This window comes from Rhinolophus hipposideros (assembly GCF_964194185.1).
Source record: "Rhinolophus hipposideros genome assembly, chromosome: 6".
Lineage (NCBI taxonomy): Eukaryota > Metazoa > Chordata > Mammalia > Chiroptera > Rhinolophidae > Rhinolophus > Rhinolophus hipposideros.
Window position 1 is genome coordinate 37,469,341 of NC_138052.1, and position 23,207 is coordinate 37,492,547.

General features: G+C 37.2%; 1 protein-coding gene across 6 annotated transcripts in view; it reads left to right on the forward strand.

Annotated features, from left to right (window-relative positions):
• Positions 1–23,207, forward strand: part of PKP4 (plakophilin 4) — a 230,928-nt gene that overhangs the window by 173,108 nt on the left and 34,613 nt on the right. For 4 of the 6 annotated variants that reach the window (XM_081052556.1, XM_081052560.1, XM_081052557.1 and 1 more), the window contains exons 7-11: positions 955–1,507; positions 6,722–6,910; positions 9,115–9,338; positions 16,077–16,205; positions 17,289–17,502. In XM_081052556.1, the coding sequence (XP_080908682.1) occupies positions 955–1,507; positions 6,722–6,910; positions 9,115–9,338; positions 16,077–16,205; positions 17,289–17,502 (1,309 nt within the window). The remainder of the gene's footprint in view (positions 1–954; positions 1,508–6,721; positions 6,911–9,114; positions 9,339–16,076; positions 16,206–17,288; positions 17,503–23,207) is intronic. The other 2 variants (XM_081052559.1, XM_081052561.1) reach the window with 1 other exon arrangement.

Genomic DNA, 23,207 nt, shown 5'->3' on the forward strand with positions numbered 1-23,207 from the left:
GTACTGCGTCAGGAAAGGGGTCTGAGACCCAGTGTTTGCAGGAGTCATAGAAGGAGAGATTTCATAGAAGGACCAGCCAGCCATGGCAGAAATAGTCTTCATTCCCCATTCTCATCTTTTCCAGCTGACTAGGCCATGAACCCAGCAGAGACTTTGGCATTCCTCATCCCTCCTTTTGTTAGCAGATTTGGGGGTACCTTTATTTGAATCTCTTTAAATCCACCAGCTAAAGATAAGAGCTCATAGATCAAAGAAGGTAGAAAGAAATAGCTGAACTCACTAGAAGCCACACTTGAGCTAAAAGAAGAGACAAATTTGGCTAATAGCACCTGTGCAAACAAGCTGTCCCTTAAGAGTAAATTCACAGAGGAGAGTGTTGGACCCCAGGCTCTATCCAAATAGTCATTTATTCCACATTGAAAGAACACATTCCTTTCGTTAAGGGGGCCAGTCCACAAAGACTAAACAATTATAGATACTCCTGTAGCTACATTGGATTTGATATATTTAAAAAAAATTGTTTTTGTTTTACAGAAATGCATTACTTTGGCCAAACTTTGACTCACAGGGAACAAAATAAGTACATTGCTCCAGTGACACGTCACACTTGCAATACAAAATATTATGTGTTGTGAAAAATGCATAGGCAAGAGGATAAAAAATATGTAAAGACAAAAAAAAGGAATATTAAATGTCTTTAGAGCTCTCTTTACTGGTTGATCTTAGTATTTGAAGGGGGAAAGGTGGAGATTAAGCCACCAGAAAAGAAAAAAAAGTAGAACAAGAAAAAGACAATAAGGAAATATTAAGATCCAACTCTAAAGCATAACAAGAGAAGGAAACTTAGATGCCTAAAATAATCACATTGTAGTGAGCTATGTGCATTTTTTTCTGTAATGACAATGGACACAAAACCCTGGATAAACCCATTCTTTTTTTTCCCCCTTTCATCAGCCATCAGTAGCCAATCGGGCCATGAGAAGAGTTAGTTCAGTTCCATCTAGAGCACAGTCTCCTTCTTATGTTATCAGCACAGGCGTGTCTCCTTCCAGGGGGCCACTGAGAACTTCTCTGGGTAGTGGATTTGGCTCTCCATCAGTGACCGACTCCCGACCACTGAACCCCAGTGCATATTCCTCCACCACATTACCTGCTCAGCGGGCAGCATCGCCATTCTCTGCACAGAGACCCGCCTCCCCAGCAGCTGTACGTCGGATTGGGTCAGTCCCTTCCCGGCAGACCTCCAATCCCAACGGACCAACCCCTCAGTACCAAACCACCGCCAGAGTGGGGTCCCCGCTGACGCTGACGGATGCACAGACTCGAGTAGCTTCCCCATCCCAAGGCCAGGTGGGGTCGTCGTCCCCCAAATGCTCAGGGATGACTGCCGTACCACAGCATCTGGGTCCTTCACTGCAAAGAACTGTTCATGACATGGAACAATTCGGACAGCAGCCGTATGACATTTATGAGAGGATGGTACCACCTCGGCCAGACAGCCTGACGGGTGAGTACAGGGTGACAGCACTCCGTAAAGCCCAGTGAGGAAATCTATGCAACCATCGCTCAGACAGCAGGATAAGATGTGTTCGTCTCAAAGCTTACACTGCAGAGTTAAGGCTGACTTGTTTTTCATGCTTTATAATTCTTAATGCATGAAATTATATACATTTATAGTACCAGAACTCTTGTAATGAATACATTTTTCCCTTTCACAATACTAGGATGTAAATTAGGATGCATTTCAGAAGAAGTGATTGGAATTCTAAGCTGTTTGTTGGTTGTTGTTTTTCTTAATGAAAGATTGTTAACCAGCTAGGCCTACCCAAACCTATAAGTTATGTTATAGTGGTATCAGAATATCTGTTTAAATGTTTATTTTTAAAAAATGCTTTAATAGTATAGGCTAGAATATAGATTTTCTCACCAGCTGCCTTACTTTAACATCCCAATGGGAAATGCACAAAGCTCTAATGAATTACCTTCAAATGCCACTCAGATTAAATTAGAAACTCAACAGCCAGGTCCCTGGTATTACAGCCATTTCCTTCAGACTATTTTCATGGAGCCTTTTCCACATAATGTATAAACCTTGTTCTTTTTATTGCAATGAAATTGATGTTTAACCAGTGTTTTAAATCGTAATTTTAAATAACATACCCAATGGTAAACAAGTTAAAACTAGATAAGACAATTTGAAATGTGAAGTGAGTCTCAAGCTTCTCTTTACCCTTACCCATTTCCACTCACTGGTTTCTGTATCATGCAGAATGTTTGTTTACATGTATAAGTATATACATTATATACATATGTACACACATTGTGTTGTCTTTTATATGGATGGGATCCTATAATATATATCTTTGTTTTTTTAATAAGCCTGAGAACTTTGCTTCATTCTCAATACAACCCTAGGACCCCATTTTTATAGATGTATGATGATTTATTTAACCACTTCCCTATTAATGGACATTTAGGTTGTTTTCCATTTTTAGCTGTTAGACACACGATGTCATACATATTGTTCTGCATATTTGCACATAGATACTAAGATAATTGTGGGATCCACGTCTTGAAGTAGAATTGCTGGATCAAAATATGTATTTGTTTCTTAAAGAAATATTGTCAAGTTGCCCTCCTGGAAAATGGCACAGATTTTTATTTTTAGCGATTGTTTGAGTGTACCTATTACTACTACACCTTCACTAGCACTACATATTGTCAAAATGTTTCATCTTTGCCAGAGTGGTAGGTAAAAAGCTGTACCTCATTGTTTTAAATGGCCTTTACTGAGTTACGAGGGAGGTTGAAGATTTCATGTTTATCGGCCTTTTGTTTTTCTGCGAACAAGTTCAGGTCTTTTATGTATTTTTATAATTTGTAAAAGCTGTTTATACTTGAAATAAATTAGCCCCTTGTAATATACTTCTCAAGTATTTTTCCCATTTTGTAAATTGTCTTTTGACGTTATTTTTGGTATTTCTTATTTACAGAGGTTTTTAATATTTTTGTGTAGTGAAATTAATATCCGTTCTTTGTGGCCTCTGGGAAAGGTAAAGCCTTTTTGAGATTTTCTAATTTACTAATTTTGCCTGAAAAATTATTATTGAACTTGATTTTGAGCTCAAAGAAATTCCTAGTGGAGAAACCACCTCTTTTTCATTCAGCCCTTAGAGGAATGTTCTTGGCTTAGATATTTTCTGGCATGCCTCTGAGAAGTATGCAGCAAAGTGCAGTAGGAATCATTTATGAAATTCCATCTCCCAAGGAGCCTGAAAAGATAAAGAGTTCTGAGGATTTCTGTATTCTTCCCTGTGTATGTATAGCCATGCAGTAATCTGAAGAGTGAAGGAGAAACCCACAAAGGGAAGTGAGCATATAAACACTGTCCCCATGTTAACCCTGAGAGGGATGAGTTCCTTTGGTTTTAAAAGCCTGCTTCTCCGACAATGCAAATGAATTTAGACTTTATGTCTCAGGGAGGAAAAAATTATACCTAGTCTTTCGCAGATTTTTTTCTTCCTGGAGTGCTATAATCTTCAAAAGAAGAAGAGTTTCCATAAAAATGTTTCCCATCACCCACCTGCCCCCTTGTTCTGAATATGGATTCTATTTTGTGAATTCCCTTTTTTTCTTCAGAAAGCGATGTCATATTTGCTATGGTTCTTGATTTCAAAAGATTAATAACCTGCTGATTAGTAAGTCTGAAGCAATATTTTGTAATAGATCAGACACTTGGATATTTGGTAATCCCAGTTTAAATAATGATAAAATAAATGTATAAATTACTTCCTACAACAAAAAATATATCTGTCCTAAAATATTCACTTTAATATAATCATAGCATGTCAGTAAAAGTTTGGAGAATACAAAGAATCCATATTTGGAAGATAAATTTATGTTTATTTCCAATGTCTTAAATATAAATGTTTTAAATCACAGGGAATATATCATTGTAATAGGTAAACCAATAAGTATTTGTGGAATTGCAAATAGAAACTATTGGTTAGATAAATATTATTGTGGACGATCAGTGTTTTATTTGGAGGTGAAGATAAAGTAATTAAATATTAATCTGTGGAACTACTTCTGGAAAATTATTTTTAATAGCAATTATAGAACATAATTACTTGTCTGTCTTGCAGTTTAAAAGATACTAAGATACAGTGGGGCTCTCTACACACAGTCATTTAAGTTAATCTGTAGAGGCTACATACTTTTGTAATTTTTTAAATGTTAATCTATAGGACTTTTTTTTTCATGCATAAGCAGGTAACAAAAAATAGTGACAGTCACTGTTATGTTATTTACAAAGATTTCTGATATCAAGAAAGTGTTACACACACCATGATTTTGTCTTTTATTTCCCAGGATAGCCTGTCACATATGGTAATTTCATTTCACTAGTAGTCCTATAACAAGTGAATATTTACTGGATACGTTTAATAGTTCTAAGTAAGCTCATTTTGTTACCTTTGCCATGCAATTACAGTAAATGTTTATGAAAGTTGTCATAGTGCATGGATTTCAGTGAAGAAAACAGCAGGCCCTTGCACCATGAGAATATAGCATTCTGATAATGGTGCACAATGCTTTGTTCCCATTTCACAACACCATGGGTGGTGGGGCCACCACCAGTGCTCTGCTTGCCTTTGCCTAAGTGTGAGTGATAATCAGAATCTCAGAGTGAATCAAGAGTGTTTGTGGCTCTACTGAGTGGTAACAAAGCACCTTGTATTGATAAGATTACCAAGGACTAGCTATGTTTACCTGCCTGCTTTATGTCACCATTATAAAAACAATGCCTCCACTTTTGTTTAGTATACTCACGGGCTCCATAAAGAAATGGAGCTTATAACTGTTAGGAAGAATGAGAAATCTGCCAGTGAATAAAAAGCTGAAATCCTCAAATGAGAACTTGACAATAACAATCATAATATGATCTTTATAATTACATTGGCTTCCGTGATCCCCTGGTGGACTAACCTTGCTCTTTAATTTTCTATTTGAGGAGGGATCTATCGAGTTCAAGGTTTCTCACACCACTTACCATTGACCCTTGAGGACTCCGGATGTTCAGTGCTAAGTGTGCAGTGACGGGACACTGCCCTGGGGGTTCCTCTCAGTCCTTCCAGAAAGTACCTCTGATGGGGATGAATCACATTTCCTTTTGGGCTCTTTGTTTCCTTGGTTTTCAGATGAGAAGGTTTGGATAATCTCCCAATTATAAGATTGTTTAAACTTGTGTGTGATCTTCATTTTAGCAAGTGGGGAGCCAGTAACTAAAACCCACATTGGTGCATTTAGTTTTTTTCCATGTCACATTGCTGTCCAGGATAGGTAATACTCATTAATTTTCAAAGCTTTATGTATTAACTTTCTTGCTATACCTCACTAAGCAACATGTTATCACTCACATTCAGGCCCATTTGCTTTCAGTTGTGATTTGATTAACTGAGCTAATAGGATGTGAATGATGCTATCTTTTTATAATTAGTTACTGTGTTAATTATTGCAGTCTTTTTAAAAGCAAATATATGTGCTTTCTCTTACTCAAATTTGGAAAGTAACCGTAGTTGGTATTCATACCAAGTGACAGATTTACTTACTAATGATGACAAATCACTAACTTCTGAGTGTCATAATATAAAATATACTAATTAACTTTTATTAAGAAAATAAAATGTTTGGGTGTGAAATCTACTTTTCCATCACAAGTCCCATGCGTAAATATTAGTTATTAGCAATTTGAATGGAAGAATATTTCAAATGATTTAATATTCATCTACTAACTGTACTTTTCCTTCACATCAGAAAGCAAGTAAACTAGAATCTGCTGTGTAGGTTCCTACAGTGTTTCCCCGAAAATAAGACCTAACTAGAAAATAAGCCCTAGCATGATTTTTCAGGATGACATCCCCTGAACATAAGCCCTAATGTGTCTTTTGGAACAAAAAAATTAATGTAGGACCCAGTCTTATTTTCAGGAAACAGTATAAACACAACTGCCTTGTTGTTGTTGTTTTTTTAAGAAAAAAAGGAAAAATACAGTGATAATAGTAAAATATGCATAATAATTCATAATATTTAATAAATGTTATTACTTGACTGATAACATTTCAAATTTTGTAACATACAATTTCATGTTTTCCTGTAAAAATCATGGATGAATTGAGAGAGATATTTCAAAACATTTTTTGAACATGAGCCTTTACTTACTAAGCACAATTATGTAGGTATTGTCTTAGATGTGGGGATTTAAAGACTTGTGGGACATGGTGAGTCCTGGTCCCAAAGAGCTGGCCATCTACTTGGTAGGACGAGGCAGTTCTGCAGGGCAGGAAGAGAGACTGGCATGAACCATTGTTTGTATGTATTTTTAAGAAGGAAAATAGTAAAGTAAAAGTGGACATTCTCTTTGGGGTCACCATGATAAAATAGCTGAGAGTTGGGAGAATGAATTTCAGAGTATCAAAACATTTAAAAATGTCTTGCTATTTTTTTTCTTAGAAAATTTACTTTTATGTTGGCCAAGTTAAAGGTTTGTACTAAAAATGTATATGGCGTCCTTTTCATCTCTGGCATTTTTCCTTTGTACAACTCACTAGGTTTGGTGTTTAGACTTCACACTTGGTCCTATTGGTTAGGAGTTTCATTAGGGCTTTTACCCTCACCACAATTTTCTCAATTTCTTAATGATTCGTAATTTTTCTGCCTTTAGGCTTACGGAGTTCCTATGCTAGTCAACACAGCCAGCTCGGTCAAGACCTTCGTTCAGCTGTGTCACCCGACTTGCACATCACTCCTATATATGAGGGGAGGACCTATTACAGCCCTGTGTACCGCAGCCCAAACCACGGGACTGTGGAGCTCCAAGGGTCACAGACAGCATTGTATCGCACAGGCTCAGGTGAGTACCAGCAATGCTTAACTGGATTCCCAATTTCATGGGCCCAAGAGGATGTCATTGGATTTGGGTTCTGGTTAGAATGAAATCACATTGTCCCTTTGGTTGTCAGTAAAACAGCTATGACAACAGATCGATAAACAGTAAAACAGAAGTTCATTTTGGACCTATTTATAGGTAATATATTTTTACCTTCGTTCAATCTAATCAATGAATATTGTGATTATACTGTAAACTCACAAATAAGTTTATAGAGCTATAAATCTGACTGCCCTTGGGTTAGAGGAATATCAGACATAGAATGGAAAGCCTGTGTTGCAATATTTCTTTATCATTTTTGTTGCCTGGAACATGTGTTTAGAGAAAATTTACATATGAGTTACTTGGCAATTTTTGACTTAGTATGTAAGTATTCCAAGTGTATTTGGTGTTACTCTTTTTTAGATACTGGATTTCTCCTGAATTCTTAAGTGTAGAATTTGAAATAAACATTCTTTATGATGGACTCAGTCTGGGACAGAATGCAGTAGGCACCTATAAAAATTGGGAACTAGTGTATCATACCCTTAGACCTCCATCCTCACATCTATGCCGTATTGTAGTAGCTGATAGAACAGCCACTACTACGTAAGCTGCCCAGGGCCATGTAAGCTGCCCGATTGTGCTGCCAGTCTGGCTCACAGAGACTCAAGAAAAAACTTTGGCTCAAAGAGACTTTAAAAAAAAAAGTAGTACAGTTTTATTAACATGCCCACAAATAAACTCTAGGTAGCAATGACAGCCCCCTAAAGGTATGGCTCTGGGGGACATATGAGGTCAGACAATTACGTTTGCGAACTCATCCTAGAAAAAGTGCTACATACCTTATTGCTGAATATCACTACAGTCACCTTTGAAGTACTCTCTTTGGAAACTATGCACCAATGCCAGCCCCTAGTCCACCCTTCAAAGTAGTTTTGGAACTCTTTTCTGGAATGGCCATCAGAGCTGTCGTATTACCCTTAATGTCCTGAATGTCATCAAAATGTCTTCCTTTTAATATTTCCTTTATCTTTGTGTAAAGAAAGAAGTCACTGGGGGTCAGATCAAGTGAGTAGGGAGGGTGTTTCAATACAGTTGTTGGTTTACTGGCTAAAAACTCCCTCGCAGACAGTGCCATGTGAGCTGGTGCATTGTCGTGATGCAAGAGCCATGAATTGTTGGCAAAAAGTTCAGGTTGTCTAACTTTTTCACGCAGCCTTTCAGCACTTCCAAATAATAAACTTAGTTAACTGTTTGTCCATTTGGTACAAATTCATAATGAATAATCCCTCTGATATCAAAAAAGATTAGCAACATCATTGCACCAAGTTTGCAAACTTAATTGTCAGGCCTCCTACCTCCCAGAACACCAGGAAGGAGAAGACTGTACTTGAATTAGTTCTTTGCTAAAACTCACAAATTGGTTCACTGTGGGATTTTTCTGCTGGTAGAATGCCCTAATTTTTAATAGATGTTAGTGCAGAAATATTTCATTTGTTATGTTCTGTGTATTGAGGAATTTTGTTAATAGGATTAAGAAATAATGCTGTTCGAGCATTCTAATTGCAGGAAGAATATGTATACAATCATTGGAGAGATACCCTACTGCAATAATTAGGAATGAAATCTTAAATATAGTGTACAGTATCATTATACATAGCATCATGCAATAATTTAAGGGAGTAGCTATGAAAAAATTTGATATATCAGTCTTCTTTCTCGTGAAGTAAATTTTCTGATGTTACAAAATCTACAGGTTTATAAATAAAATGTCAAAATAAGTCACCTGTATGCATTGTTTTCAAAGTTTGATAGTTTCAATTTTCTGCAAATGTGACTAAATATCTTGTTTTTTATTCCTAAAATTAAATTATGAAGTTTTGTCATTTATTTCTAAGATTAGTTTAATTCTTTTCTTATGTTTCTCTTGCAGTTTTGTTACTGAATCTTAATAAACATATTAAGACCTATTGTGTCAGCAGATTTATAGTTTCATTTTTGCTTTTTCGTCTCACAAAATGGTATAAATATTGTTAGTGTATATTAAAAACTTAAGTATTTTTTGTAGCACTAATGAGCTAGATTGGTAAAATCTAAATGTAAGCAAGTTATATAAAACACTTTGACTTTGGGAAGTATCACCTCATGGAGAACATACTAACCTTTTTGAAAATGTGACTTTCCAGTAGGTGTTGGAAATCTGCAAAGGACGTCCAGCCAACGAAGTACCCTTACATACCAAAGAAATAATTATGCTCTGAACACAACAGCTACCTACGCGGAGCCCTATAGGCCAATACAATATCGAGTGCAAGAGTGCAATTATAACAGGCTTCAGCATGCAGCACCAGCTGATGATGGCACCACGAGATCGCCGTCAATAGACAGCATTCAGAAAGACCCCAGGCAAGTACTGGTGATGGGTATCCAGAATGCTACAGCATCACAGAAGTCCACCAGTTCCTTCATTCCAACTTTTTTTCAAGTTGCCAGATCTAATATAATATCAGTAACTACTTATCTCTAGTATTTTTCATTTGCATTCCAGAACTGTAGGTCATTGAGGTTAATTTCATTTTAAAGAATTAATTTGAAGAAGGAAGATAGATTTCTTCTTTCAGTGCTTTAATAATAAATTAGAGGGTGCACAGGTCTGTGTGAATATCTGCAGTATTCATCATTGAACTACTTCACCAAGGCGACTACCTGGGGATAGGCTCTTAGTCTGAAGTACAGAAAAAGTCTTACAGGATCATTTTACCCCTTTTCCTATATCCTCACTGATTTCTTAGATGAAGACTTCAAAAAATACTTGTGGTTGCTTTAAACTGGGAAAGACCAGTGTTGTGTACATTTTGAATCATATTGGTCAATCCTATCTCATGCTTTTATTACCTATATCCTTCAAAAAGCTTTCTGCTATTTAGGAGAAAATCGTTCACAAGAAATTCTCATATAAGCAGAAAATATTGGCAAATAATAGGTGTTTCCTCCTTTTAATTTTATCTGGCCATGTATAAAACATGTTTTATTAAGATGAGTCATTTAATACTTGATTGATTTTGAAAAACTAGCCTCATCTTTAATGAAAGCCCTTTAAAATATTCAGGAAATAAAGATATTTTAAAACTAAAAGAGAATTTTAGTTTGTGAAACTTTAGAGAGTGAAACTATTGCTAAATTTTAAGCAGCTTGAGTTTTATTTTAAGACATATATTAGCAAGATTTCATTCAGTCTTTGCCCACAAATAGTTGTTCCACTGGAAAATTATTATAATTTTCAATTCACTTTTAGCAGCCTACTAACTTATTCTAATGAATGTGAATTAAAAGTATGAGTGAGGTTTTCTTCATTAAAACAATATAACTAAAGGTACTTTTGAGTTGAATGGGAAACCCACTGCGTCACTAAAACTACTCCACATGTTCATTCTTTTGCCTAAATTTCTTTATGGTTTATACATACATTTAGTTCTATTCCTGCTTGCCACCTTTTTTGTCATTTTAAAGATTTTGTAAAATAATTTGTCTAATAGCACTTCCAAAATAATTAAGTCAGAAATACTTTTACATGATTTTGTTTTCAAATCCTCAAAATGACAAAAGCTTAGGGCATCGAAATACGTACAGAAATTCCCAAAAGGGTTTTGAATTGTGGGCAATTTAGACCATACCTCGGCTGAACCCGCAGAGAAAAGGAAAGCTAGCCAAGAAGGTAGTGAAGTGTGATTAGAACTTTGAGTTTAATATGTGCTTCTGCAGACTTCAGTTTTGACCTCTGATATGAGTCGATTCACTATAAACAAAGATTTCATATATGATAATATACTTTAGCTATTCATAGTAGGATGATTTCATAGTCTAATTTATAAAACTTATGCCTAACTTTGATTATGTGAAACTTATAATGCATTTTGTAAGCTGAATAGATGCCTATCTTACAATAATAGGTGTGTTTATTCTAGCTCAAACTGGAATCCAGGTGAATAGGAAGTTTGAATATTTGAACCAAAATAGAAAGTCTGTGATGACTATTTAATTTTTAGTTTGGAAAGTAGCAACTTGAATATTTTCATTCATTTCAAATCTACTTTCTTTGTTAATGCTTATTATTACTTTTCATTATATGCTGCATTATAATTAGCCTGAAAACTTCCCTGTAATAGTGGAGAAATTATTCATGTTTTCTATATACAAGGAAAAGTAGGAGATTTTTTTTTATAGTTGTCTAATTTGGAAGCAAAATGTATTAATAGTACAAATGATGCATCTAAAAGAAGAAACAAAAGTACTTCTTCTGGAAAGAGATAGTGACTTAAAGGATGACAGCATTCATGGTGTTCCCTTTGAGCAGGGCTTAGTCTGTGATGTCCTATAGAGTAATCCAATTTATCATCTCCTTCACCTTTACGTTATTGTCAAATATTTTACTTCTACATATGTTATAAAGCCCATACATTAGTGTTACTATTTTTACTGCAGTCAGTAGTCTTTTAAAAAAAGAGAGGTTTAAAAAATGGTCTTTATATTCAGCTATATATTTACTATTCATAGTTCTCTTACTGTCTTCCTATAAATTCAAGTTTCCATCTCAACTCATTTCCCTTCAATCTGAAAACTTCCTTTAGCCTTTTTATGTTGCATATCTGCTGGCAAGATTCTCTCAGCTTTAATTTATCTGAAAAATGTTTTTACTTCACTCATTTTTAAAGGATAATTTTGCTAGATATAAATTCAGGATGGAAAGGTGTGGGTTTTTTTCTTTCAGTACTCTAAAAGATACCACTTATTGTCTTTAGATCTCCATAGTTTCTGATGAGAAATGAGACATCATTTGTATCATTCTTCTCATTATGTAATCTATCTTCTCTCTGGCTACCTTTTAGATGAATTTTCAGTACTTTTACTCTGACCTAGATATAGTTTTCTTTACATTTAATCTGGGTGGGGGTTCACTGAGATTCTTTAGATCTTGGTTGATGATTTCTACCAAAATTGGGACACTTTCAGTTGTTATTTCTTTAAATTCTTTCCTGCCCCAAATTCACTCTCCTCTCCTTCTAGGAAAACTTGACATTATCTCACAGATTACTGAAGCACTGTTCATGTTTTTTAATCTTCTTTCTCTGTGTTCTTCAGATTGGATATTTTTTATTGATCTACCTTTAAATTTACTGTTCTTTCTTCTGTATTCTCCAATCTGTTGTTAAGCTTATCCAGTTAATTTTTTTTCTGTTTTAGATACTTGAATTTGGTTCTTTTTTTAAATACAGTTTCCATGTCTGATAATATTCCCCATCTATTCACTCCTTATATACATATTTTCCTTTAAGTTTTTGAGCACATTTATAACAACCATTTTAAAGTTGCCCTATGATAATTCAAACATCTAGGTTTTGTCTAGGTCTTCGTGTGTGTGTGTGTGTGTGTGTGTGTGTGTGTGTGTATGTGTGTGTGTGTGTGTTTTACATCTTTGTAAGTCATAGTTTTCTGTTATATTTTATTCCTAGCAATTATAAACTATACACGAACCATCGTGGATGACACATTGTAGGGACTCTTGATTTGTTGTCTCCTTTTTAGGGTTCTGAATTTTGTTGTGACAGCTAACTAAATTACCAATAGATGTTTGATTCTCTGGAGATTGGCTTTGTTCTTTGTTAGGACTTGTCTATTTCAGATTTGTTTTACTCCTAGCACGTGGCCCTTACTCTGTGGTGAGTTTATTACTCTTAAACATGGCTTTTTGGTAAGCTAAATGCTGAGGTTCTCTGTAAGGTCTATACTCCGACTGGGATGGAAATCCAACATTACCTGGCATGTGCTCAGCTCTCCACTGTAGTATATGTGCTGCCAAAGCGAGCACATGCTCAGCTTTCAGTCCTGCAGCAGCCTCTCCCCACCAGACCTGTACATGTGCCCTATACGTGATGCACAGCCCAGCATTCAGCAAAAAACTTGTGAATAATCCTCCCGCAGACTTTTAGAATCTCCTCTGCAGAGCTCTTGCAGCTCCTGTATCCTGCCCCAAAAATTCTAAGCACTTTGACATCTCCATATTCCAGTCTTTCCCCATCAGCCCACTAAGTCCATTATTGCTCTACTTCATGGGCTCACTTCCTTTGCCATCATCCAAAAAATGCCCCGCAACAGAAATCCAGGTGAATATGGAGCTACTAAAGTAATTCCCTTCTCTCAAGGATTACATTCTTGTGTTACTTATTGTTCAGGGCCTGAAAACAGTTTCCTCACATATTTAGTCTGGTCTTATAGTTGTTTATGGTGAAAGGGCAAAATCCAGTACCGGTTACTCCATCGTGGCTGGAAATAGCATCTGGGCATAAGTTTTAGTAAAGCAAATCCTGGCAGGTATTGATGCCATCCAGCCAGCCCATGGATTTATAGCAATCTTTCTAAGGTAAATTTCTGCAGAAAATCAAGGTTGGGGTTGATGCCAACCAAGCCTAAGTGCCCATCTCCAGCTGGAGCTTACCTTTTGTGTTGTCTGGCCCTCATGGCACCTAAGGATGCCAGAAAATCTTGACCACCCCTGTGCCATTTAAAGAGGACAAAAAATTGTATTTGTAATGATTGTGAGTCATCAAGGAAAGATTAAATCACACTTGTTGCAATCTGTTAATTACAGCATAGATTTACATAATGGGCTTTAGAAGATTTTCATCAGAAATAGTTAACATAGTTTCAGTGCATAAAAGGATATCTATTATTGCAGAGGATGACCCCATTTATACTAGTTCATTTTTCATGGATGATGAACATTAATAAAACATCTGTATGATAGTTTGAAGTATATAAAATATTTTAATATGCATCATCACAATTTAATCATCACAGCCAACCTAAGAAGAAGGTAGAAATGATAGTTTATTGTTCCTGTTTTACAGATGGGGAAACTGAAGCTTCAAATAATTAACTGGTTTTCAAAATCACATAGTAAATGAAGGACCTGGGACTTCAGCATAGGAAATCTAATTCTAAATTCTGTGCTTTTTCTTCTGTGTCATCCTGCCTCTCAGCATTTGAGGTATTCTTAATGTCTATTAATGACATGATCATCCAATCTGTCCCCAAAGCCAGAAATGTCCATTAACTTCAGTTTTTGGAAGATCATCTCACTGCTGTGCCCAGAGTGGATCAGGGGAGGGGGTAGTATTTGAAGCAGAGAAAGCATGTAGAAGGCTCTTAGAGTAGTCCTGTCAAGATAGAATGGATGGATGGGTTTGGTTTGTATTAAATAGTTTCAAGATAGTCAACAGAGCTTGCTGATGGATTGGATCAGAAAGATAAGGGAAAGAAAAAAATCAAGGATGGCTCCACTTGGCCTTGAGCAAATGGGTGGATAGTGGATAGTCTTCTTGCCATCAGTTTTTGTATGATTCTAGTACATTCTTTGCTTGACTACCAGAGTTATCTTTCTTATAAGTGTGACTGTGTCTCATTCTCTCACTCTTCTGCTTCAAAACCTGCATTAATGTTCTTTATGTGTGGGACAACATATAGACCCCCCTGGGTTTCACTAACCTCCACCAGTTAATTATTAATTCCAGGTTCCTTGTCCATATCTAATGTTATTTAATAGTTCCTACCTCGCTGTGCAACAAGGTAAATGATACGATGCATGTAAAGCTCTTGACACTATGCCTGATGCAGGTAAACTCAATAAATAATAACTCTTGTTGTTAGTATTAAGACTTAACTTTTTAATTTGGCATAAAGACCCTGTACATAAAACCATGTCTTATTCGATGTTTGTGTCTCCAGCACCTGCTGTGGTGGGTACCTGAAGCATAGTAAGGATTCACTAAATATTTGTTTGAATCGGTGGTGTGTCTGTATGTGTGCAGTGATGGAATGGCCTGCCGCTTTGTAGCGGATGAGCAAGTTAATGCATGGAGCCTTCCCAGACCAAGAAAGACTCTGGATCTTTAAAACCTGGGCCATAGAAACATCATCACTAGGTTGTTAATTTAAAAGTTTTTTTAAAAAATATTTATTCAGTAGTAATTCATTTTTGGAATCACAGTGTACTTCATCCAGTAACCAAAGTCTGCACCTTGTTGCTTTCTGAATCATTTGTAAGAAGCTGGTCTTTATATAATATAAGCATAAATTCATATTTAACAAGGATTCCAAACAGTGGACCAATCAGTTGACATCAGAAAATTCTGACAATGTGATGTTACTTGAAAAAGCAAACTATAAAAAGTATACATGCTTACGTATACTCATTGTACGAGTAATGAGATAGCACAGGGGGCCAGATTCTGAAAGCAGACCGCTGAGTTGAAATCTTGCTCTGCTGTTGGCTAGCTGTGTGACTTTAGGCAAATGACTTAGCCTTTCTGTCTCCCCCTGCAAATATATAAGGTTGATGTAAGATAAGTGAATTAATATACACAAAATGCCTAGGATAGTGATTGCCACAGTATAGGTTCTCATGAACTAGGCAGTGCTATTTAATAATAAATAATCCACTTCTTTGAAAAAAAAATTCTGTGCGCACATATGAATATTTGCATACATGTATACAAAAAAGACCAGCAAGAAATGTCAGCAATGGATTTTTTCTGCACATAGGACTACTGATACAATATTTTTTCCTTTTTATAAATTTCTATGTTTCTGTCTTATAATCAAGAGCAACCATAAATATTACGTTTCTTAAAAATCGTTGGGCCCACAATATTTGCGATTTCTAGACTGACACCAGATTTGTTTATTCCCACTAGCCCTTCTTCCTCTCTTCTAAGTATCGCATCTCACCTAGCTAAAGTGCACTTGTTTACTGAGCCTTGCGCCTACACATTTCTTACATAGGTAAGAAGGCATAAAATTAGAATCAAGAGGAGGAAAACAAGAATGAAAAAGTTACTCATATTAAGAACTTCTTTGTTCCACTGAATCTCTTTCTGTGCATCATGATTTCTTTAAGATCATAAGCATCTGGGCCTCTGCATAATATTCATCAGGGAGAAAAAATTTATTTACATATATATGTATTTTAGGATTTTTATGACTTCCAATTTGGGTCTCGGCTGAGCTTTTTTCTTCTGCCAAATGTTTGCTTCAGTGTATCGTTAAAACATGGGCCTTTCTTTTTGAAGCTGTGTTTTTCTCATGTAGGGAGTTTGCCTGGCGTGATCCCGAGTTGCCTGAAGTCATTCACATGCTGCAGCACCAGTTCCCCTCAGTTCAGGCGAACGCTGCAGCCTACCTGCAGCACCTGTGCTTCGGCGACAACAAAGTGAAGATGGAGGTACAGGACTCAGTGCCTGGGATGCGCTTTCTGTTCAGCCGTTGCATGCTTGTGTGCTTAAGAATCTACCAGATGCCCTTTTGCGGGGACATTTGAATACCAGATACTCTTTTGCTTCTTAACTATGCATTTCAGTATTTCTCAGGAAAAACTAGAATGAGTATATTTCTTGGAGTACTTTTTGCATTTTCAAATCATATGTCCACTCATTAGGTTATTTATAAAACATGAAGCAAAAATCAATTTAACCTGCCTTCTTAAAGTATTTTACAAAAATCTATTAGATAAAAATTAGAGTATATATATGAAACTAGTAAGCTCATGTATTCTGTGAGATTCTGGTCAAGATTGGTGTCAACATACATTAAGTAAAGTGGCAGAGGATTTATAACCGTTAATAATACTGAACAGGTATGAATGTTTTATTTCACATTTTAAAGTTTTTTGACATTTATAGAAACACAGAAAGTCATAGGCTGTTTGCCTTAGTGTCCTATGACTTACAGATTCTTTTAACGTTTAGGCCTTTTTTACCCCTGCGATGTCATGTAGAACTTAAGTGGCTCTCATCAGTTTACTGTGCAAAACAGCATACCAGTTACATATCTAAAGGTGGATGCAATAGATAAAATCCAGAAACATTCACGTGGTGTACTAAGGAATCGACAAATGGAAGAAACTTTAGGGAGAGTAACCTAGGGAGACAGTTCTAGAAACCGAATTACTTTAGTCAAAAATCCTTTCCTGTGTTGTCTCTGACCCTGCATCATGTTGGTGTACTTGTTCATTGCATGCGGGAGTGAACACACGTCCCTGTGTGTTCAGAGGGTTCGCATAGGACTGTGCTACGTGTCGTTAATCCACCTCGGCCTCCCTTCCCTTTTCTAAGCCATGAACCCAGACAAAGAGTTTGATCTTGGAGAGTATCCTTATTATAAAAGATGCATTATTTAGAGCAAAAAGTAACCTGTTGCAATAATCTGGAGTTTTCTGTTATCCGTGGTCTTTCCGTAACAGACATTTGTTTGATCACTGGTGAATCACATGTCACTTAGGCCTGGTACCTAATATTTTTCATTCTAGGTATGTAGGTTAGGGGGAATCAAGCATCTGGTTGACCTTTTGGACCACAGAGTTTTGGAAGTTCAGAAGAATGCTTGTGGTGCCCTCCGAAACCTTGTTTTTGGCAAGTCTACAGATGAAAATAAAATAGCAATGAAGAATATTGGTGGGATTCCTGCCTTGTTGCGACTGTTGAGGAAATCTGTTGATGCAGAAGTAAGGGAGCTTGTTACAGGTGGGTAAAGAACGTGATCTTGACCTGGAGGAAATGTTGCAAACCGTTTTGACGGTGCCCTTGTGTTGGTGCATGGTGAAGGAGTTGGACGTGCTAGGTAGGCGACGATGATACATTGCTCACTCACAGCTGTGACGAAGCCTGAGTACAATTTAATCTAATGATTCAGAAGGCACTTGGAGTGCTACTAGTAGCCGTTACTATACTTATTGATGCATGAGCGTCAGCTAACAGACGTCTTATTCATAGAAGGCTGAATAGGTTGTTTTTCATTGCGTATTCCGTAGTAAATCTACTTGTTTTAAACAGACTGGCACTCCTTTATTAAGAAAATAAAATGTACTTCATGGATTGGTTACCTTCCACTTTAGCTCAGCCGATGTCTGAACGCCTTTTAGTATCTCAGACGCTTTCCTAGGTCCCGGGGTTGTAAAGATGAATGAAACTCAGCCCTAGCCCTCAGTTAGCACTGAGACTCGGGAGGAACACAAGTGGTTCTGCAAATGACAGGGAAACGTGGCAAGTGCCAGGACTCATTCGAGTTGCACTGGGAGCATAGAGAATGGATAGGGAAGCTCCCTGGTTGATGTGAAACCAAAGTTGTCCTGAAGGATGAGGAGGCCTAGACTGGGTAAATAGGGGAACTATTTCCAGTCATAGGCCGAAGCTCAGAGCCAGCATCAGATGGATATATGGTCAGAGGTACCAGGAGGAGGAGGAAGGGAGACCAGTCCAGATAGAAATGCAGGCCTACTTTGGCGGACTTTTATGAGGAACTTGTGTCCCATAAGCAGTGGGAGCCTGGCACGTCCAGTTTGGGCTTTTAAATGCATTCTCCCAGCAGGCAGCAGGGTGGAGGATTGATTGAAGGGAGACAAGCCTGGCATATGAGAGGCCTATGAGGACATCAGTAGTCTAAAGATAACAGCTCAAACTGTACCAATAATAGAAAGAAGGGGTGGGCGGTAGAGAAGAGGGAACAATTAGAGAAATATTTCATGGTCAAGGCATGATGGTCCCGTGTGGAGAATGCAAGAGCAGGAAGAACAGAGCGATGCCTTGTCTTAGGAGACTGGATATTGCAGCACCATCGGGTGGGTTCAAGAGTGCTTTGAGGTCAACATGAAAGAATGATTCTGCCAAAGGGCAAAAAAATGTCAGCATTGTTTATAACAGAGAATTGGCGGGAAATACTGAATGTTCATTGATGAGAAAATGATTAAATAAGTGACAGTACCTTCACACAATGAAAGCATATGTAAGGGTTAAAATAAGTGCATTAGAGCTACCTACAGAAACACAGATAAATCTCTAGAAACATTTGCAGAGTAAGTGCAGCATGATACTATTATATAAAGTTTTTAAGTATGCAGGTTGCGGCTATAAATTATGTTTTTGATATGTGCACATGAAATACAGTTAAATTTTTTATTAGAATGTTATAGATTCAGGATAGTGGTTACCCCAGGTCTAGGGGCCGAGGTACAGAAAATGGCATTGGGTGGGGAGTATAACCCAACTCTGTTTCTTTAGAAAGAAAGTAATCTGAACCAAATAAGACAAAATATTAATATTTAACAAAGCTGGATAGTGGATACATGGGTGTTTGTGTTATAATTGCTATGCTTTTCATGCTTGAAATATTTAATTTAAAAACTTTTAACAACATTTTTTTTCCAAATTTAATCCCATTCCCCACTGGCTTCCCCTATGAAATCAGAGCTGTAGGTTCTGTCAGATATAATTCAGTCACACTTAGGAATGTAGCAAACCATCATGCATCTAATATTTAAGGGGAATCAACTTTCTCATAAAATATTAATGTTCAAAATACAGTACCTTGCATTCCAAATATGGCATGAAACTTATATACTCAAAGTAGAGTATACTTTATCTATAATTTTAAACTCTGAACTGGGCAGCCTACTTTAATGTAGTTTGAATGTGAATGCTTTGACACACCTAAATTCCATATTGATTAGTATCTCTCTCTAAAATACTTTTGAGGCATCTCACCCTCTCATACCAAAATACAAATTATTTACACACGCATACATCTGTATGTATGCGTGTGTAAAATGAAAATTAGAACAAGCTAAACAGAATTAAGAATGTAGACCTAGCCATCCTAGAAATCAACACACTCATTATGACAGTGCCCAAAAAGTTACTAACTACACTCCCTGTTAGGGAGGCGTAGAGGAGGCAGCTTTATTGCCGTCAATGAGTGCTTTCTTTCTTGTTTGATGTTTCTTTCTCATCACTTTGACCTTGCTGTGTAATGTCCAAGCATCTTCTCCCAGTCACACCGCTGTGCAGCCAACAAGGCTGCAGACTGATGCATGTAAGCTCCCTGAGAGATCAGGTGATCCAGGGAACATGGGATGCTAGAAGCATAACTTCATACTCAGACCACTTCTCTTTTGATTTACTAAACAGGTTAGTCCTGACCTTGGTTTTTAACATTCTTGATGTTCAGCTTTTTTTCTCTTCTTCTGTCATATTTCTCACAGGAGGAATAGCCTTTGCTAGAGTTTTGTTTCTGAGGTTTTTTCCTTGAGAAAAATTGTTGTAGTTCCTTTTCTGAGCTGAGCTGAAGAAATTTGTAGGATTTAGTGATAAGCAGGAAGAAAAGTACATGAAACTCTGGTGAGGTCTTTTTTATTTGAGACTAAATCAAATTTATTTGAAGTAGAGCCAGGTTTCACTGCCAAGGGGTTTCATGTACTAATTTACCTGGTATGTACTGTGGATATATGAGTGCTAATGTAGATGCTTTCCTCCATATTTTATCATTTCTCTGTGGCTGCAATACTAGTTGCTGAGAACACAAGATGTATTTGGGGGAGGGGTTGTTTGTTTTGGGGGGATTCCCCAAGAAGCCAGCACATTTATTGGTGTTTGCAAGTCTCTTAGGTCCTGCGGGCTTCTTGGTCTCATTTTTCGTAGGGGAAGGAAGCCCAGCCAAGGCAATACAGGCTGTGCACAGTGCCCCAAGGATACAGCATCATGGTCAGTCCATATAGGATGTTGTCGTTTCCCCCGCCCTTCAACTGCACTGGGAGGTCATTGTCCGCCGGGAAGAGTTTCTGTTTCGCAGCCACTCGGTTCTCAACGCGATTCTGAGCAGTTGAGCTGAAGGAGTGAATCAGTGCCTGGGAAACTCAGAGGGCCCTCATTCTGCATCCTCCTTTTTGGCTGGAGTTAACTTCCCTCTCTGCCAACACAAGGTGTTTTAAGACATGGACGCTGGCCTTGAAAGGAGGATGTTAGCACTATACACAATAGCCAAGACATGGAAACAACAGAAATACCCATCAGTAGACGACTGGATTAAGAAACCGTGGTACACTTATACAATGGAGTATTAAGCAGCCATAAAGAAGAATGAAATCTTACCATTTGCAATGATATGGATGGATCTAGAGAACATTATGCTAAGTGAAATAGACAGAGAAAGACAAGATCATACGGTAATATGATCTCACTTATATGTGAAATCTAAAGAAAAGAATAAAAGAATGAACTAATCAGAAACAGTCTCAGAGATATAGAGGAAACACAGGGTTGATAGATGAGAGGGGTTAGGGGTGAAGGAGAAGGTGAGGGGATTAGAAAGCACAGTCAGTAACCACAGGATTGCCACGGGGATACGAAAGTCAGTTTGAGTAATACAATCAATAATGTTGTAAAGATTTTGTAGGGTATCCGATGGACACTTGTTCCATTAGCGAGACCACCTCAGGGATGATGTAGATGCCTGATCACTGCACTGTACACCTGAAGCTGAAGCTGACCAATAATGAATATCAACTATAATTTAATAGATAGATAGATAGATAGATAGATAGATAGATAGATAGATAGATAGATAGATAGATAGACACAAGAAATGGAGTACAGCATTAGGAATAGAGACAGTGGAAATGTAATGGCTGTGTGCGATGTCAGAGGGGTAGTAGATGGGGGGTAGGAGGTTATCACTTTGTGAGGGGTATAAATGATAAATGTCTATTACATTGTTTTGCACAACTGAAACTGGAAAAAAAAAAGGAGGATGTTAGCGTTTCCTAATTACAAAAGAGATATTTCCCAAATACATCATATCACTTCCAATGTAAAACTAGAAACAGCCGCATTTTTTAAAATTAATTCATTAATTACTTTATTACTTTATTTATTCATTCATTCATTCATTTATTGGGAAACAGCTGCCAGTAGCTTTTAGGCTTTAAGAAGTATTTTTTGGCCATAGTTACTTGCAGGGTAGTAGAAATTAAGATTTGCTTTGTAACTGTATACTTTTACTCCTAATAATTTATTCTGATAAGTGAACTGATTACTTATGAAATGTTCTTTCAAAGTAGTCTTTGAAATGGGCATGGTCAGTGTATAGACACCGCTCAGTTGCCATGTGTAAAGGACATGGACCAAGGACTTTAGAAGTGAGTTTCTGGTTCCAAAAGGCTAAATGTCAGCCAGATTTAACTTGTGTATAAACATTGTTTAGCTAATATGAAACTACAAAGTCATAATACAAACCTAGCAAAGTTGTACCTATGTGTATCACATGTATACACATAATTGCCAAGTATCATGGAGACAAGAAAAATTACTCACATTTCTCAGTTTCAAAATTTAGTGGTACCAACCTTAACTGATATTCAGTGATATTTTGCGTGTGATTAATCCCTGATATATTTTAAATCATGACATCAGAAGATCCTTGAGCTCTTCCATTAACTCTTCAAGTCAAATCACCATAACCTGTCTTTAAATCACAGAATTACAGGGTTGGAGAAGACTTCAAAACTCATTTTGCACAGTCAGCCATCCAATGCATGGATTCCCCCTACAGCTTCCACACAAAGTCACCACCCATCATGTGCTTGAACCCACAGGGACAGGGAACTGATAACTTCATGGAACTAAGGCTGAGCAGCAGGGTTATTCCGAAAGCAACAAAAAGACATAAGAATGACTTGAGAAGGCAAGGAAGATGAGCCCTCAGGAACTCGATTTGCTGAGGAACAGTTCTGTAAGAGAACTATGAGCCCTAACCCCAGCCTCCCAGCCCTCTCCTAAATAGGAAAGCCTGTCCCTGTTTGAACCATTCTCATTAAAGTACGTCTGCTCCAAACATGGGCAGCAGGGTGCCATGTGACACGTCACCCAGCATTCCCTATCAGCTGCCCATCTCTATATAATCCCCTTTGAAAACAGAACATTAGCCTCCCAAATGTCAGTGTTTTGCCAGTGTCATCCCCAGGTTACTGCGGCCCTGGCCAACCTTGCACAGTGCTCGTCCTTTGTAGGTATGGCCTGAGAGTTCTTCAGGGGAAATTATAAGCAACTTGGGATCATGAAGGGATAAAGCACAATGAATTGATGTGTTCAAAATATTGTATGTTTTGAAGAAATTAATATCCCATTTAAACTAGGTGTTTTATTAGTCTTAAGGTTAAGTAATTCTACCTAGTTATTAATCCAAAGCTTTGTTTTTTCCAGTCCCCTTTGTTTCAGTTTGGCATTTTTAACATACTTAAATGAAGAAATTTTAGCTACTACAAAGATGCCTCTACCTTGGCTTTAAATTTAATAACTACCCTGAGCCTGCAATTTCTGGGCACATTTTTATTCAAGGCAAAATGTTTTCTGTGAAGTGTATTTTCCCAAGACAGGTTGGCTGTCACTGTTAATTAGAA